Genomic DNA, 17851 nt, shown 5'->3' with positions numbered 1-17851 from the left:
TCCCGTTGTGGAGCACAGGCTCCGGACGCTCAGGCTCAGTGGCCATGGCTCATGGGCCCAGCTGCTCCGCGGCATGTGGGATCCTCCCGGACCGGGGCACGAACCCATGTCCCCTGCATCGGCAGGCGGACTCTCAACCACTGCGCCACCAGGGAAGCCCATATATATTATTTTTAATCTTTAAAACAACTGCACGTGGAAGGGAGGACAGTCTTCATTTTCCGGATGGGGAAACTGGCTCAGAAATTAAGTCACTTTCCTGTGGCCGTGGAACTGGTAAATGGTATACCTGGGATGTGAACCAGGTCTGCCGGTTCCAAAGGATTGGTGTGTCTCCTTAGCAAGTTCAGAACAAATGTCTGTTGAACAAACTTGTTGAATGGGAGGGTCCCCCTCCCTCCCAGACACGCTACTCCTCCAAGCCATCCTACTTCTTGGGGTTGACACCACACAGAGCTGAGTGCAGATCTCCAGCTTGAGGAGGAAATCACCCTGCTCCCTGCCTTCTACCTCCTGATTCTGTCACTGCCCAAAGTCTCCCATAACGTCTTTTTCTTCTTCCTTTCTGAAGCTGCCTCCAATGCTTCTTTTCCATCCAAAGCTGGGACAGGAAACAGGAGCTTGGGACTAGAGTCTGGGACACTGGACTGGACTGGACTGCTGGCCTCTGACCTCTGGTCTTGCTGCTACTAGTCTTACACCCAGGTGATCCTCAGTGGCCATTGCCCTAGTATAAGCCTCCACCTTCTCTTGTCAGCCCTCCTCACTGCTCTCCTACCCTCTAGGCCTTTCCACCTCTCCACATTAATCCCCACATTAGCCAGAGTGGCTAATGCCTCAATTCCCTTCAAATCTTTCAGCCCTCCCCATGGCCTCTAGGGTAGAGCCCCAGCTCCTCAGCCTGGCCTGCAAGGCTTGGTGTGATCTGGGTCTGGCCTTCCTCTCCAGCCTCTTCCCTCAGTCTGCCCCATCCTCATGCCCAGTGCCCCGGCATGACTCAACAACTGGCTGGCTGTCCCCTGCCTCTGTGGCCTTGGCCATCCACATTATTTTCTCTGCTAGGGAAGGCTTGCTTATCGTTCCAGACTCAATTCTAGTGACTCTCTTCTGGGCATGCTTCCATGAGCTCTCTTTCCACACCAGCTGGAACAAATTCCTCCTCCACTCCCTTCCCTGTGGTTCCAGTAATGGGAAGCACTTCCCTGCCCTAATTCTTTCTGTGTTTTTCCCTCCCACTCCTCTGTGAGTTCCTCCATGTCTGAGATAGTTCTGTGTCCCCAGCACTCAGTACGGGGCCCAGCACATGGTAGTAGCTTAGTGGGTGTCTGTTGAAAGCATGATGGCTTTACTGCTCAGGCCTGCGGCTTCAGGCTCCAGCTGCTGCAATCTCCTCTGAAGTTATGGGAAAACTGGGCAAAGTCGTATGAAGAAAGAGCTGGCTTCAATGTCCCTGCTGGTCAGGCTCCCTCTGCCTCTGGACACCCTTCCCCATTGAGTAAGCATCCCCCACCATATCCCGCCATGGCCAGAGGGAGATCCTGCCTTGGAGTTCTGCCTTGGCATAAGCCTTGAGGCACATTCCCTCCTTCCTTCTCTCCCAACCACTTCCCTCTCCAAAAATCTGCCAAGAGTCTATAAAATGTGCAGCTCCTGGCATCCCCTGTTGCCTCCTGGCTTTACTCACCCTCTGTTGTCAATGGTCAGGAGAGAGGGTGAGGGAGCAGGTGGGGTTGGAGATAGGAGAGAGTGGAGGTGGAGAGGGTGAGTCATACCTTGATGTTCTAGGGCTTCCATCTTCTCGGTGAAGGGGCAAGGAGAAGTAACTCCTCCTCTTTGGCACTTTTTGCAGGGAAGGGGATGAATGATTTAATAACAGGAACCCCGACATCTTCCCTGAGGGCAGGTCCTCAGAGGCACCTGGAGCCAGCAGGTGCCTGCTTTTTAGCAGAACCTGATTCACATTTTCCGCCCTTGTCTTGTCCTCTCCCACTCACAGACATGTTTGCATTACATAAGTTCTGATTTGCTTTACTATTAGACAAACGACTATTTGTGGAGGGATTCACTTTCCAATCCATCTATGCTGATTTTTTTTTTGCGGTACGCGGGCCTCTCACTGTTGTGGCCTCTCCTGTTGCGGAGCATAGGCTCCGGACGCGCAGGCTCAGCGGCCATGGCTCACGGGCCCAGCCGCTCCGTGGCATGTGGGATCTTCCCAGACCGGGGCACGAACCCGTGTCCCCTGCATCGGCAGGCGGACTGTAAACCATTGCGCCACCAGGGAAGCCCCAAGATGATGCTCTTAATTGGAATTTTTGGCTGCCCCAGGCAGCTAGTGTGTCTGATGAGGAGGTAGTGGGGGCCAGGCAAGGCTTGGTCGGTGTGTGGCTTGAACACCAGGTGAGGGCTTGCCCTTCTCAGCCAGACCCCTGAGGGCAGAAAGTATTGGGAACTTACATCTGGAAAATGCCGAGAGGGGTGGAGCTGGACAGGGTCTGAGGGGAGGGCTATAAGAGTCCACCCTCATGCGGAAACATGCCCTCCTACCTGGGTTCCTCCAGAGGGGAACAGAAGCCCTGTTTACCTGAGGTCACACTGCCATTGGGTCTAGCTGAGGGAAAGCACTGAGTCATTATCCCTAGTAGGAGAGGGAAGGGAAAAGTAGGAAAGAAGAGAGGAAGGAGGGTGAGAGACAAGTAAATTGGTCTTTTTGGAATGTCAGATGGAGTTTTCTCTGATGTGCCAAACACACCCCTCCCCACTATGTGTTCTAAAGCAATTGAGAAATACTCATATCTCTTTTCTTGGTACCTGGGAAACTAGGTATTTACACAGGGTTCCCAATTTTTTTGACTCCCCAGGACCAGGCTGGTAGAGCTGACCATTGACTCAGGGTCCACTGAACTAATCAGGGCAATAAAATGGGAGTAGCACATACATTTATTATTTATTTATTTATTTATTGGCTGCGTTGGGTCTTCGTTGCTGTGCGTGGGCTTTCTCTAGTTGCAGCAAGCAGGGGCTACTCTTCCTTGCTGTGTGTGGGCTTCTCCTTGCAGTGGCTTCTCTTGCTGTGGAGCATGGGCTCTAGGCACGTGGGCCTCAGTAGCTATGGCACACGGGCTTCAGTAGTTGTGGCTCGCAGGCCCTAGAGCACAGGCTCAGTACTTGTGGCTCGCAGGCTTAGCTGCTCCGCGGCATGTGGGATCTTCCCAGACCAGGGCTTGAAACCGTGTCTCCTGCATTGGCAGGCGGATTCTATTTTTGTTTGTTTTGTGGAGAAGGTAAACTTGTATTTTATTTTGCCCAAGGAGGGGAACAGAAATCACCTTACTATAACATTGCCTTTCCTGTTGTCGCAGTCACAGTCACATCAGCAGGCCAGAAAAGCCATCCCATTCCTGCGGTAGGCACTTGTGAATGTGGAAAGGGGGCCAGTCTTGTGGCCGTAGCGTTGAACGGCCTCTCTGATGTGTCAGGGCTGGATGGCATTGATGTGAGCCTCAACACCACAGGCCGCGATGCTCTTTTTTCTTTTCCTTCGTTTGGTTTTAGCTGAGTCTTGTCTAGCACTCCCATTCCCTAGGGATCCTCATGTGGTTCTCCCTGAGAGCTGTGATCCAGATGATGGAGCGCTTGGTGTAGGAGGAGGTGTGTTCTCAGGAGAGTCTGGGTAGGACCTCAGGCAAGATCCCTCAGCAGAGCTGTGATACTGAATGAAGGTGGCAGAAATGGCATGGCTGAAGGGGTCTCCTGCCTTGGTTACCACGTCCTGCCTCATGAGAAGAGCCAGGTCCACTAACTGTGCCACAGTTTCGTACGCTAAATATGCTAAAATTTCCATAGCGACAACATTGGGCTTTATCTCCATACTGCTGCAGTCCAACCAGTCTCGAAATTTGGAGGCTTTTCTGGAGAAACTTAATTGTCTGCTTTCACAGAATTCTGCGTATTGAGCTGAATCCATAATTCGAGTTTGTCTTTCTGCTCTCTCCATTCTTTCTTGTTTAACTTCATCAATTTCATCATCTTCAAACATTGCCAAGAATTCTCCTGTTTGGTCAATAGAGTTGAGAAAGTCTTGAGCTTTTTATCTTTTGTTCACATTATTACTGCCACTCAATTTGTCTTCCAGAAGATCATCCTTGTCGATGCCTTTGACAATCTTTGATTTGTAGTCTCGGAAAAACATGTACTTTAGCAGTCTTCTAAGTTTTTCTTATCTTTGTGCATCAAAAACAGAAGATCTTCAGCAGAGATTACGCTTGCTCCCCGAAGTTGAGAAACTTCAGCAGCGTGCTGTAACAGGTTAATTAACTGAGTGTGTACTACATCTTCTACCAAAACTGCTGTTTCACGGAGAGGCCTCCTAGAATCACCTAAAGAAAACCCATATATTTTGGCAAGATGCACTTTCTCCAACCACAGCTAGATTCATCCAAATGCAGTGGCAATGGACAGCCTCTGTCTCGCATCATACTCTGCAATTCTGCTGCAAAGCTTATAGACTTCCCTGTTCTTCCACTACTTGAAGTGGCAGTAGATATTGGGCTGGCTGCAGTATTATTCGTCTGTGGCTTAAATGGACAGGTCACTTGCTGGCCTTATTCCAGATAGCTCATCTCTGTTCTAGGAACGCTTGTAGACCCGGCTGCGCGTCGCGCGTGGAGAATGTGGGGTTAGAGATGGTTCGGTTTTGGCGGCGGTGGCGGCGGCCGGGGACACGCTTGGAAAGCGGCGCGGGGTGGGGGGAGGCGCTGAGCGTGTCTAAAGGGAAAGGGTGGCTGGGCGCGTCCAGGGGGGACAAGATGGCGTGAGCTCGACTCTCTCTGTGGGGCGGGGGTTGGCGGAGGTGGAGGAGGGAGGGCTAAGAACGCCCCCACCACTCTCCGGCAGGCGGATTCTTAACCACTGCGCCACCAGAGATGTAGAATTAACATGTAGGCCCCACCCCCTGCCTTCTGACCCGTGTCATCTCAGCCCTGCCCACGCACTCAGTTACATAACCAGGGGGCACAGAGCCCTAGGTCTTAGCTTGGGTCTCCCCAGAATGCAGAGCAGATGACTCACCCCAGAAAATAGGAGTGGTGGGTGGCTGGGAAGAGTGACCAGGGGAGGAGGCAAAGCCAATCGGAGCTGGTTACCCCTGGGGGCAAAGGGCTCAGCCCTGCCGGACCGGACGGCTGAGGGACTGTTTACCCCACAGTATTGCTTGCCTGGGGCATGGGAGGGGAGGGTATTCGTTTATCCACTAGCTCCTTTTCTTCATTGATCATGTTGGGGTCCAGGGCAGCCCACCCCAGAACATGCCTCAGTGGCATACTGATTATTTTGCATTGAAGTTATTTAAGAAACAGTCCGTATGTAAGGGGGACACTTTGTCTCTCCTCTCTGTCTCCCTGAGAGCGGGAAATAAATCTCCCATGTGAAACTTGCCCTCCCTGTACGAGGAGGTAGAAGGATGCCCTTTTCCCCAGAGATAGGGAATTCAGGGCTGAGAGTTCACCTCTTTACTGATTTGCTACCCAAGCCCAAACCTGGCTTAAATCCTTTGCTAATAGAGCACCCAAACCTAAGTTTCTTTGTCCTGTCAATTCCTCTCAAATTCACTGTCTCTTTGTCTAAAAAGCATAAAATCTTTGTCTTGCTTTGGCCACTTCTCAGGCCCTATTTCTATGAGACCTCTGTATGCACGCACGAATCATATTTGTTTCTTTTTCTCTTGTTAATCTGTCTTGCATCCATTTTATTATTAGTCTAGCCACAAGAACTCAAGATAGGTAGGGGGGGAAATTCCCCTTCGCCGACAGTCAAATGTTGCCTCAGAGGTGTCAACTGTCTGGTCCAACCAGGTGTGTGCACCTGTGCTGGCATGGCTGTGCAGACCCCTCCGGGTGCCCCACATGGCAGCTGCAGGGACGTTCTAGGGCAGAAAACTGAGCGCTATGAGAGAGGTGAGGTGCCAACAGGCTACACCTGTCTGCAACTGGCTGCTGTAGAAACGGTCAGAGCACAAAGGCGAGCAGAGAGGCAGTGAGATGGGGCATAAATGCTGCTGGAGCAGAGGTACCATCATTTGCCCCCTGGAGAGCACAGAGCATTGCCATGATCTCAGGATCCTCACCAAAGCCCCGTGACACCATCTGATTCACTGACAGGGGACAAACGGAGGCACCAAGGGCAGCAGGGTTTCATCTGAGGTCATACAGTAGGGCAGCAGGGTTTCATCTGAGGTCATACAGTGAACCACAGAATTGAAACCAGAACCCACATTTCCTGACTCTCACCCAAGGGTCTTCAGTCTACTGGGCTTACACAGAAGTGATCTTCCCAGGAACAGGGTCACCTGGCAGGCAGGGGAGTGCCTGAGCTCTGGACCCAGGCTCCTGGGAATACTGAGAGAAGTCTTTTTTGGGGGGGGGGCAGAACAATGTTAGAATGTGAGCTCCTTGTCTGTCTTGTTTATCATTTTATTTCAAGTACCCAGTGAAACATCTGGCACATAGTAGGTGCTCAATACATACATGTTGGTGAATGAATGAATCAGTTTGATGACTGATAGGAGAAAATTGGCACCACTGCTGGCTCCTCTTCTCTTGTACACAGATCTCCTCTTTGATGTTTATCTTCTCAGGCACTGACAGATCTTTGTTCACTTTTTTATGTAACTTAGGTCTGCTGGGTTTTATCTGTTCTGCTCCCTCACCTCTTTTTCTCCTCCCATTTGCCAAGACTATTCCCATATTTCCCAGGGATGCGTCTCTTACTCATTTCTTTCAGAGTGTTACACAGCTCGCTGTTTTACCCAGAACCTAAAGTACCACACCATCCCAGGTGGAAGGGCTGGGGTCTGGCGTCCTTGGAAGATCAGGGATTCTAAGACAAGTCCTCCTCCATTATGCTGCATCCTTAGCTGTCCCTGTGGCAAAGCCATCCTTAGGGTGGATCAGAACACCTTGGAAGAAGACCCCTCCTCTCTCTGGTCAGAGCCTGCAGAAAAACCAACTTCAGTCCAGCCTAGCCCCTTCACATTCCCCTGCCCTCACCATCTACACACTCCATACTTCCCTCCCCTACTTCTCACACTTTCAGGACCAAGGTACTCAGCCAAAGCAGGATGGGATGGCCCGTGAGCAAATACAGCCCAGGTGGAAGGAGCGGGGCTGACAAAGATCAGGAAGCCCCGGATGCCAGGGTGAGGAGCCATCTCCCCTGCCTCCCCCAACTCACTTTGGGCACTGACTGTAGCCCAAAGTGAGTAGCCGTGAAAACCGGCAACGTGCACAGAGCATTGCCATGCTCTCAGGAAACCTACCACCACCCCATGACGAAGGCCATGTGAACAGGAGACAGAGGTGGGCAAGCTCAGAGGAAGGGATGCGTCGAGGACATCAGATGTTTCTGAAACTTTCTCGGTGATTCCAGTGTGCAGCCAAGAGGGAGAACTATGGTTCTAGAGACAACTTTTCTTCCCATGAACGTAATCTGATCCCTCCTCTCCCCTATCACGAATTCACACTTACCACTCACTCTATTTGCCTGACATCCCCGGGAAACTGAGGTAAGTGTCAGGCTGAGGATGGGGTGAGCTCTGGGCTCCCCACTAGGCAGCAGCCACTGGGACCCAGCCACAAGAGGGGCCAAATTCACTGTCTAGAGGGGCACCTGTATGGCATTTCCAATATATTTTGCCTTTGGTCAATCAACCTTTTCCCCCTTTCTCTTCCCCACATCCCCTACAATAATAGCCAATCCCTTCAAAGTCCATTCAACAAACAATTATTTATTACGTGCCTACTGTATGCTGGGTGCTGGGGAAGAGGAGAGAACCCTGATACAGAGCCTCCCTTGAAGATTTACAGAGCTATGGGTAAGAGTGGGGCAGTGAGGTGGGTGCACGTTGCCCACATTCTCCTAACTCCAGCGAAACTCGGTGCCTGCAGAACCCTCCAGGGTATCCATCCTTTCACTCATCCACCTGAGCGTGGGTTCACTGAGCGCTTGTGTCTTGTCTGCCTCTGCTCAGCCATGCAAACGAGGGAAAAGACTAGCTCAGTCTCTGGCTTGCAGCAGAATGGGTAGATCTGAGGCTAAGGCAAGCATTCTTGATAAAACAAGACAACGGCTGCAAGGGAAAAAGGGAACAAATCCAAGATGAGCTGCAGACTCAGAAGACTGGCTCTCATTTGTGTTTCTGAAGTGGAGGAAGGCTTTCTGGAGGAGAAGAGCTATTGGAAAACATTTGGATAAAGGCAGAGGCTCAATGTCTCCATCCCCTTAACACACATACTATTGGATAGAGGGTTATCTCCAAGCTTTTCTTTACAGTTGACATTTTCTACTGGGCTCTTGAGGACAGAGCCAGTGGGAGCTCCACGGAGGCACATTTTGTCTTCCAAGAATCACACTGCCAAGGTAACCCGAGGGGTAGCGGGTAGGAGTAGGACTTGGGAACTGACTGCTGTCCAGTCTCTGATTCTGGCAACATGGTGACCTCTCTTGGGCTCTAGAAGTGTGGACGGCTGCCAGATTTCAGCCAGGGAGTGGACAGCAGGGTGTGTGACAAATAGACCATGAGTGCTGGGTCGTGCTTCTAGCAGGAGGAGGCATGCAGCACCTCTAAGGCCGTCATCTACATCCACCCTGCTTGTCCTCCCTCTGATTCCCTCCTCCTGATTGCCCACCCGGGCTCCAGGCCCCTTCCATGCCAGGCCGGCTCAGAGCCACTGCACACACACGGAGGGGGAGATCTTCCTGGAACACACCTCCAACCACCCTTTCTCCTCACCCACTCTGTGGCTTGGAGCGCAGAACACAAAGTTCATTCCACTTTCTCCTCTGTCCAAGGCTCCATGTTAACACTTGACCTGCCGGTTTCCCAACATGCTCCTCCTTGTGGTTTCGGCTTCACAATAGCCCTAATGTTTTCTTCTCCTCCAGGCTGTGCCCTTCACCCTAATCAGATTGTTTCTTGTTCCCTCTTATGGAGCTCTGCCCAAGCTAACCTCACTTGTAATTCCTTCATGAGCCCTGGCTTGGGGAAGTAAGAGCTGCTGCTGCCTTGCTATGAGCCTTTGGACAATTCCCTGCCCCTCTCTGGGACCAAGTGCCTCACTCCATCGGTCCAGGGGTCATTGAGCTTGCTGATCTCTCCTCATCACCCTGAAAATAATGTTCCCAAGTTCAAGTCTGTACTATGATCTTGGGAGTGGAGTTGGCATTTTTCTGACCCAAGCTCTCCCTTCTGGGGCTAGAATCTTGCCCCTGAAGGTGCCTCACAAAAAGACTTAAGCATCATGAGCCTGGCATAAATGCGAGCTCTCCCCGTGGTCCAGGTTGAAGGGGACAGCGGAAGCTCTCTTGCAAGAAAGCACAGGCAAGTTGAGCCTCAGTTTCATGATCTGGAAAATGAGTTTAAAGAGTGAGTACCTATGACCTCCTTGTTGGGGTTAAATGAGATAGTGTGTAGAGAGTGCCTGAAACATCCAAGGTAGCTTATATGAAAAGGTGGTCATTATTATGCTGATGATTACACCAAGAATCGCCTTCTGGGTGCTCCTCTAAGGAACCAAATAGGGAAACCCATTGCCTCATTGCTTTGAAGCCCACCATCTAGTTTTTCTTCAGTTCAGTTTTGGTAGAAATCAGCCAGGCTGTCTCCTCTGTTGTCTGTGAATTTGAGGGCTGTCGTCTCTGCCCTGTGGAGCTCAGACTAGCCTGGGCTGCTGCCAACAGCAGGGCGTGGTTGGGGTGGGAGCTGGCAGGGTGCCTGGGTTCATAGTATAAGAGAACTTGAGAGCATCAGGAGGCAGGTGGGAAGCTGGGTGGCTGCGACTCAAGCCATGGTGCCTGTTTTGCTCTCCCTGAGCCTCTCCCAGCTGAGCCTGTGGGCTTTTGGACTGATCTTGGTCTTTGGCTTCCTCAAGCTCATTCGTCTGCTGCTGGGGAGGGAGATGCTGGCCAGGGCTCTGGACAGCTTCCCAGGGCCCCCCACCCACTGACTCTTCGGGCATGCCCTCGACGTAAGTGACCAGGAGGAGGATGGTGGAAGAAAACGGCCTCCTTACCTTCAGAGAATCTGGCCTAAACCCCTGGGGGCCATGGAGGGAGGCTCTATGCTTGGGCAGAAGAATGGGGTCCTTGGAGCCGTGGTTCCCATTCACCTTTCCCACTGGGTCTCCCCCTCACTCTGTATTCCAAGCTGGCATCAGGTGGGGGTGGGGGATGGGGGCACTCAAAAGCTGGGACCCAAGCGGGCCATCATTCTGTCCCATCATTCTGAGGCCCAAGGTTCAGACAGAGCTCTGCTAAGGACTCGGGGATAACATGGGAAAAATACCCCTGGATAGTCTGATACATCTAGGCAATCTTGTTTAGAGCTTAACCAGTGTTCTCTTTGTTCTGTGCAGTATAAAGATTCCTTTTTTTAGGGCAGAAAATGGCAGTGAAGGCAGGGACGAGTGGTCCCACCTGAGAGACCTCCGGACCATTTAAACAGTCGGTGACCCCAGAGGTGGGGTCCTCCCTGCCATGCCTGTGGACTGGGTGGGGAGCCAGACATCTTCCTGGGGTCAGATTCTGACTCGTTCTTCCCACTTATCTCAGGGCAGCGGGGACCACTTTAGCACACGTTGTCAGGAACAGCTCTTAGTTTCCTGCCTTCGTGGGGATGGAGACCAGAGTTTTCTGAACACAGGGCAAGGGACAGCTGCATTGGAATCAACTGTAAGAAGCAGATTCCTTGGCCCCCAAGCTCTGAAGACCCTAATTAACATATTGGAAGTAGGAGTCTGAATTAAAAAACACCCTCAAGTATTTTGATCTGCAGCCAGCTTTGGGAACTCAGGTATAGCTGCCAGAGATTAAGGCTCAGAGAGAGGAATAATGACTTCTACTAGCTCCTGGGTACACTTTTCCCACAAGCAGTCTAGAGAATTTTGCCGTTCCTCCATGATTGACACTAGTGGTGAGCTTTACTGCTGGGTGAGGACTGCCCAGGCTTATTCTTGCCCGTACAAATAACTACCCTCTCAGGATGGCCTGGTAATCGACCTGCATCCTGGAGCCACCCAGAAAAGGACAGGATGGGTCTGGGAGATGAATCAGACCCAGGCTCTGCTCTCAAGGAGCTTACTGTCTAGGGGGGAAAACAGACACCAGAGCCTTCCTTGCCCATAGGCTGCTGGGGTGCCTCACCAGCATTTTGCATCAGCCCCAGGCTTGGTATCTCAGCACTTGTCCCACAGGGTTGTCATCTTCTGTTTTCTTGTTCATCTTCTCCACTTGACCATGACCCCTGGAGGATGGAGATCCAGTCTGATTCTTCCCTGTCTCCTCAGGGTCCAGCACAGAGCCTGCCCAGAGTAGGCATCACTGAATGAACAGACAGTGAATGTTAGAGAGTAGGGTGGGGTACCGATAGAGGAGACAGTGATGGAGAAGACAAGTGGTGGGGCCAGGAGGTGTTTGGGAGGACTGTGCTAAGTATAGAGAAGTTCCCTTCCTGGGAAGGTTGAGGTCTGACCCTAATGTGGGTATGAGAGACATTTAGGAGACCTTCAATCCTTTTCCTCTCATGTCCCCTCCACTTCTCCTTGCCTCCATCAAAGTGGGATTTGCCATCAGCCTGTGGGCTTCCCTGGGGCAGAGACCTTGCTCCCCCACCCTCATATCAGAGCCAGCTGCCCTCTTCCCCCAGATGCTCCTGTCCCCACCCTGAGAGTGCGTGGAGGACCTGGAACCCAGCTTAGTTCTGGCTTCTTGGCTCTGACACGAGTTAGAGGGCCTTGGCACCAGGAAGGGTGGGCAAGTCCTGGAGGGGTGGTTTCTCTCAGACACTACAAAGGTCTCCTGGGGAACCATGGCGGGCCCAACACCCCTGCGTTCCTCCGGGGATTGTACCTCTGTTCTCAGCTGTATGGACTTGTGCCGTTTCATTCAGGATGTGATCAGTCCGTACGGCGTAACTGCAAGTTTGATTCTCAGACCTAGTGGTGATGGAAATAGGGAAGGAAGGGCCCCAGGGGCCAGGAAGAACTGTCTATCAGGATTAACTTCTCCCTTCTTGGCCTCCAGTTACAGTCTGTCTTCTACCTGTCAGTGTTCTCAATTCTTAGAATGTGTCACCTTGAGGCAGGGTCATGTCCTAGTCTTCCAGGGCCCGCATAATTCCACTCTGGGGCTCAGGGAGGACCTTGCACATAGTAGGGGCTTAGCCTTACTGTTGGCCAGAAGATGGGGCCCCTGGGAGGAGCCCGTGACTCTGGCCTGTATTGGGAAGGGGTAAGGGAGAATGCCAACTTCAAGCCCAGGAAAGGTGATCCCCTGAGACTGTAAAGCCCTCTTCCCTGGCCTTGCTCATTGCTGGGACAGTTCCCTTGACCTTGTGCTAGGTAGTGAAGAGCACTGGTCTGGGGGTGTGGCTTATTTTCACTCAGCAGACATTGATCATGGGCCTTCACTGTGCTTCCTCTCCGTGTTTCCCTTTCCTTGTCAATAGTGTGGAGAAAAGCATTTTTACCTCGCTGGGTTAGAAAAGGATCAAAAGAGATAAAGTACAGGTACCGCCTTCCCGCAGGACCGTGCTGCTCGCAGCCCGGAAAGGCCTGGCTCTGTTGCTGGCAGTGGTGATCTGAGGAAGATGACCTACCTGACCATGTGCCTCAAGGAGAGCTTCCGCCTCTACCCCCCTGTGCCCCAGGTGTACCGCCAGCTCAGCAAGCCCGTCACTTTGTGGATGGCCGCTCTCTACCTGCAGGTGGGATGGGGTGGATTCTCGGTGGAACCGGAGTCCTTGCGGGTGCTCTCTGTACCCTTGCACCAGTGGGGAAGAGCCCAGGCTTTGTGTTTGGCCTGCGTCCAGGTCCTAGCACCATAAGGTAGGGGCAAATCCCTCTACCTCTAAGCCTCTGCTCTCTCTTCTGTAACTGGGGTTGAGAAGGGTCCCTGCCTTATTGGGTTGTTCTCAGGAGGAAAGAGACAATATTCGTCAAGGCTGTCATGTACCACCATGCAGGTTGGGCCCTGAACAACTTCAGGAGGTATCATTCACTTCGGGTACGATGCTGTGCCATGTACAACCCGTATAACCGTGTGTGGTAGCTTTGTGAGGAGTGTTTAATGCTGGGTCTGACACCTAGTAAGCACCAATGAATGGTAGCTGTTACCGCTGATAGCATAATACCATGAACAAGTACTTCCCTTGAGAGTCAGTTAATGGAAAGCAGGAAGTGTGTGATAGTCCTTGCCTGTCCTACCTCGTGGTGGGGTGGGTGCATCAGTCCTTTTTCCCTTTTCCTTTCTACAAATGTCTGTGTCCAGTGTTGTGCTCAGTGAGGGGGCTACAGGAAGTAGGTGTGATGATGATCAGAGGTACTTTGATGTGTTGAGGGTGGTCATGGACTCTCTGTCACTGGCAGTGCTCAGGGAGGGGCTGGTACACAGTTAGGGGGACGTTAGGGGATTCTGGCCCTGTGAGGAGGTGGGCCTGGCTGCCTCATGACCACCTGGTCAGCAGGCCTCTGCTCTGCCCACAGGTAGCCTGATTTCTCTGCACATCTATGCCCACCGTAGGAACAGTGCAGTGTGGCTCGACCCCGAGGTACGCCATCCCCGGGCCCCGAGGTCAGATGGGTGGGTGGCTACGGGGTCAGCCTGCCCTAGGACCTGGCAGGTATTTAAGCAAGGCCTGTCCCCTCAGGTCTTCAACCCCCTGCCCTTTTCCCCGGAGAATGTGGTTGGATTTTTGCCTTCATTCTGCTCTCTGCTGGGCCCAGGTAAGGAGAGCCTAACATCCCTGGTCCTCTGGACCAGGGAGGTGAGGATGGAGGATGTGGTTGGGGAGGCATCCTTTGGGGGAACTCTGGGATGAGGGGGACCATGCTGGGTGTGCGGTGACCCTGATGCAGGGGAAGTTCCAGGGACCTTCCTCCTACCATTAGCATAGTCTTGTCCTTGGCAGGTGGGTGGGTGAGTCGTTCCAAGAGAGACCCCCTAAGCCACAGCCCACAGTGTGAACCTACCTGGTCTGGGACCCTCACCATACTCCCAGGATCTGTTTCTTAAGCCCAGGTCAATCAATCAATCAGCCAGTTATTCATCCAAAAAGAGCTACTGATTTCTGTTGGTCACTTAGAGCACTGGTTTTCATCACTCTGGACACCCTGTAGCCTGATGTCATTTTGTGCTGCTCATCGCAGCAACTGCCTCGCACAGCAGTTTGCCATGAACAAGATGAATGTGGTCACAGCCCTCTGCTTGCTCTGTTTTGAGTTTTCCCTGGACCCCTCAAGGCCACCCATCCAGATGCCCTGCTCTCCAAGAATGGCATCCGCCTCCACCTGAAGCCGCTGGGCCCCGGCTCTGGGAAGTAGATCTGCTGAGAGTAGGGCCCCAGCCAGCCCAGGTTGTGGCCTCTCCCTGGGTGCTGCCATCTCCCAGCTGGGTTGTAGAGTAGCTGTGTTCCCTTGTCTTCCGCAGGCTTGTGGATTAGTGGGGAATAGGCACCTGCGTAGACTGTCACCTTGAGGGCAGTGCCACGTAAACATGTGTGTCTATAAATGCTTACTATGCATGTGTTCCAGAGCTCACTCATTCATTCAACAAACATATGGTGAACACCTATTTGCTTCTAGACTCTCCATTCATCTCCCGTAATTGTCCATCTTTCTAAAATTTACTCAGCGTTTGCTGCAGAAGCTGTGCCTTGGGATTGGCGGTTATGAGCAGGCGCTCACCCACTCCACCTGATAGATGGATGGATTGGCGGTTATGAGCAGGCGCTCACTCACTTCACGTGATAGATGGATGGCTTTCGGGCCTGCCCCTTCACTGAGATCTGTTTCTTTTTTAACTTTGTGTGTATGTTTTTGGAATATAACAGACATAAGGAAAAATTGCTTAAAGCAGAAATACACAAGACAATGAATTTTTTAAAAAAATTATTTATTTATTTATGGCTGTGTTGAGTCTGTTGCTGCGCGCGGGCTTTCTCTAGTTGTGGGGGCTACTCTTCATCACTGTGCGTGGGCTTCTCATTGCAGTGGCTTTTCTTGTTGCAGAGCATGGGCTCTAGACACTCGGGCTTCAGTAGTTGTGGCACGCAGGCTCAGGAGCTGTGGCTCGTGGGCTCTAGAGCACAGGCTCAGTAGTTGTGGTGCATGGGCTTAGTTGCACAAGTGAAGAAATGGTTTCAACAGGTATCATCAGGGAGCAGAGCCCAGTGTCCCAACCATGTCTGGCCCACGGGTGGCTCTCGAGTCTAAGATGTGTCTCCTTCCCTGATCTCTGGATCCTCAGCAGGCCAGTGAGGCAGGACTGAGGAGGCTCTGATCCCACTTAAATACTAAGGGAAGGAACCTGCCAAGATGCTCATCGGGGAGGAGCCTGAGCGGAGGCCTTCTGACTCTGGCCTCTTCTGACTAAGACCCCATGGGTAGAATTGCCTTTCTCTCTGAGGACACGTGTCTGTGGGAGCTCTGGAGCCAGAGGGAAGGAGGAGGCTCCACGTGAGAGGGGAGCTGGGAGCAGCGGGCACCAGAGATGAATTCCACGTAATCCTACCCGCTCGCAAAACAAACCCCGCTCCTGGGATCCAGAGGCTGTGTGCATGTGTGTGAGCAGAGCGTGCAGTGTACGAGGGGCACATATAGGTGAGGCTGCACAGGGGTGACTGTCTATGTATGTGTCCTGGGGGGTGTGCATAGGAGTGTGGACACAGCTGGGGTTTTTCCTACTGTGTGGAGTGAGCAGGGTCTCTTCTTAGTCACTCTCTTCAGCTCCTGTAAAATCCTGAGATTAGAGCTCACGTCCATGGCTGGCACCCAGAAGACAAAGTCTCCATCGTCCCATGCTCTGAGAGTGACCAGCCCGAGCCCTTCTGCACCACCTAACGCCAGGGGACCTGCCAAGCTTCCTGTCCAGGATGTTCCCAGCTAACTCTCCTGCCCCACCCCCGGTCAGGCACAGAGAGTCCTCCTGGCCCCAGGTTGGAGCAGAGTGAACTAGCCCTGTGACCTAGGAATGGGGAGGGGACTGGGCCGAAGGTTCCAGCCGCAGGCAGCGGCTGGGGGGAGATGTCCCCTTCAGGAGGCACATGGCGGCATCACAGCACAGCACAGGGCTGCAGCGGCGTCTCCTCTGGCATCCGGGGCCCTGAGTTAGGAAGGGCAGGGGTGGGACGGGAGGAGGACCTGTGTGCAGAAGCAGCAAGAGAGCAGGGCCGGTGCAGAGAGGCTGGTGGAGGAGTGCGAGGGGCCTGGCGCTGGTCAGGGTCAGGAGGACCAGTCCCCCCGAGGTCTCCAGGAGCGCCAGGGTTGAAGAAGCCTGTCCTTGCTCAGGGGCTGGGCAGACACACCGGGGACTGCAAGGGGCTGTCCTGTGGGGTAGGTGCACCGGCTGGTCCTCTGCTTCGGGTCTGACATCCTCTCCCAGCAGCCAAGCCTCGTGCCCAGCTGGTCCTCCCAGAGCCTCTTGCACAGTCGCCCGCTCGGGCCTCTGAGGAGCCTGCAGGCCCTGCGTGTGAGGAAGGGCTGCCGGGGGCTGGTGACATGGCCAGGCTGAGCTCTTCTCAAATCTCATTTGGGGTGAAGGATTGGTTCCTGAGGCCCTCGTGCTGAGCCAAGTCTGTAAGGCTTCTTTGCTCAGGGCAGGATGGGCTCTGGCTGGGCCCCTCTAAGGATGTAGCGAGGAAGCTACCACACAACAGCAGGGAGGCTCCTTCCCTGACAGGTGCCCAGGGTGAGCTTCTTCCCTCTGAGCCTTTGGAGACGAGCCCTTTCTCCTGACTCAGCTGCCGTGGGAGCCTCAGGTGACAGGCGGGTTGTGGGGCGTGAGGGACCCCAGAGTGTGAGGCTGCAGGGGCGCTGGGACACGCTTGTCCTGCTGGGGTTCTGGGCCCACAGACCAGGGGTCATGTCCCCTCCTCGTCTCCTCTGCCTTCCCTCCCCTTCTCTCTCTCTTCCATTCCATCCAGCTCCTTGCAAGGGAAGACACACACGCTCCATATGACACTGTGAATTTATCCAGGGAGTGGGAAAGAGGGGAAGCCAGGTGAGTGACAAATGGGCAGACCCGTAACACACGGGAGTGATCGGGGGCCCGAGGCGATGGTAGTCACGCAGGACTAGGCAGCTACAGTAACAGCTGCCCAGGGTGTCCGTGTCCTAACCCCCGGAACTCAGAGCAAGCCTGTTTTATCTGAGTGGGCCTGTGTAATCACAAAGGTCTGATGAAAGAGAAGGTGATGTGAAGACAGAAGCAGGGGAACATTTGAAGAAGCTGATGGATTTGAATATGGAGCAGGGCCCAGGAGCCAAGGAATGCAAGGATTGCAGCTCTAAATGTGGGAAAAGGCAAAGAGAGGGATCCTCTCCTACATCCCTGCACCGGGGGCCCTGCCAACACCTTGGCTGGGTCCAGGGAAACCCACTTCCGGCTTCTGACTCCAGAGCTGTCAGAGAATAACTCAGTGTTGTTCGAAGTCCCTAAGGCTGTGGTCAATTATTTTAGCAGCAAAAGGAAGTGAATTCAGGGACAAACAGGCAGGCAGAAGGGGCAAAAGACAAGGAGAGAGTAGACAGACTGGAGGAGGGCAGGCAATCAGGGTTTAGGTGGACAGTCAGAGACACAGGTGGGTCAGAGACAGATGGAGAGATAAGCAGATAGGGAGCCTGGAGAAAGGTGAGATGAGGAGGGCAGAACGTCTGATGGGCAGGAGGCAGGAGATGAGGTAGGCCGCCAGGTGGGCAGATAGAAGCAGGAAGTGGGCACAGAGGCAAGGACGGGAGAGAGTGACAGCGAGACAGGCTGGCAGGCAGGGGCCCTCAGAGCTCGTCCTTGTCTCCAACAAGCA

General features: G+C 53.1%; 1 protein-coding gene and 1 pseudogene across 1 annotated transcript; one reads left to right on the top strand and one right to left on the bottom strand.

Annotated features, from left to right (window-relative positions):
* Positions 1 to 3301: 3301 nt before the first annotated feature.
* Positions 3302 to 4212, bottom strand: LOC132516214 (transcription initiation protein SPT3 homolog). The gene has a single exon (XM_060142621.1). The coding sequence runs from the start codon at positions 4037 to 4039 to the stop codon at positions 3593 to 3595; it is 447 nt and encodes a 148-aa protein (XP_059998604.1). The 5' UTR covers positions 4040 to 4212; the 3' UTR covers positions 3302 to 3592.
* Positions 4213 to 11860: 7648 nt separating this feature from the next.
* On the top strand, positions 11861 to 14372 carry LOC132515553 (cytochrome P450 4B1-like; annotated as a pseudogene).
* Positions 14373 to 17851: the final 3479 nt, after the last annotated feature.

Source organism: Lagenorhynchus albirostris, chromosome 2 (assembly GCF_949774975.1).
Source record: "Lagenorhynchus albirostris chromosome 2, mLagAlb1.1, whole genome shotgun sequence".
NCBI classification, from domain to species: Eukaryota; Metazoa; Chordata; class Mammalia; order Artiodactyla; family Delphinidae; genus Lagenorhynchus; species Lagenorhynchus albirostris.
The sequence above is the reverse complement of the archived record's forward strand: the minus strand, read 5'-3'. Positions and strand labels throughout refer to the sequence as shown.

What these genes read in the sequence shown, in the direction of transcription:
- LOC132516214 (XM_060142621.1), bottom strand. Translation starts at nt 4,039, where the DNA reads ATGTTTGAAGATGATGAAATTGATGAAGTTAAACAAGAAAGAATGGAG.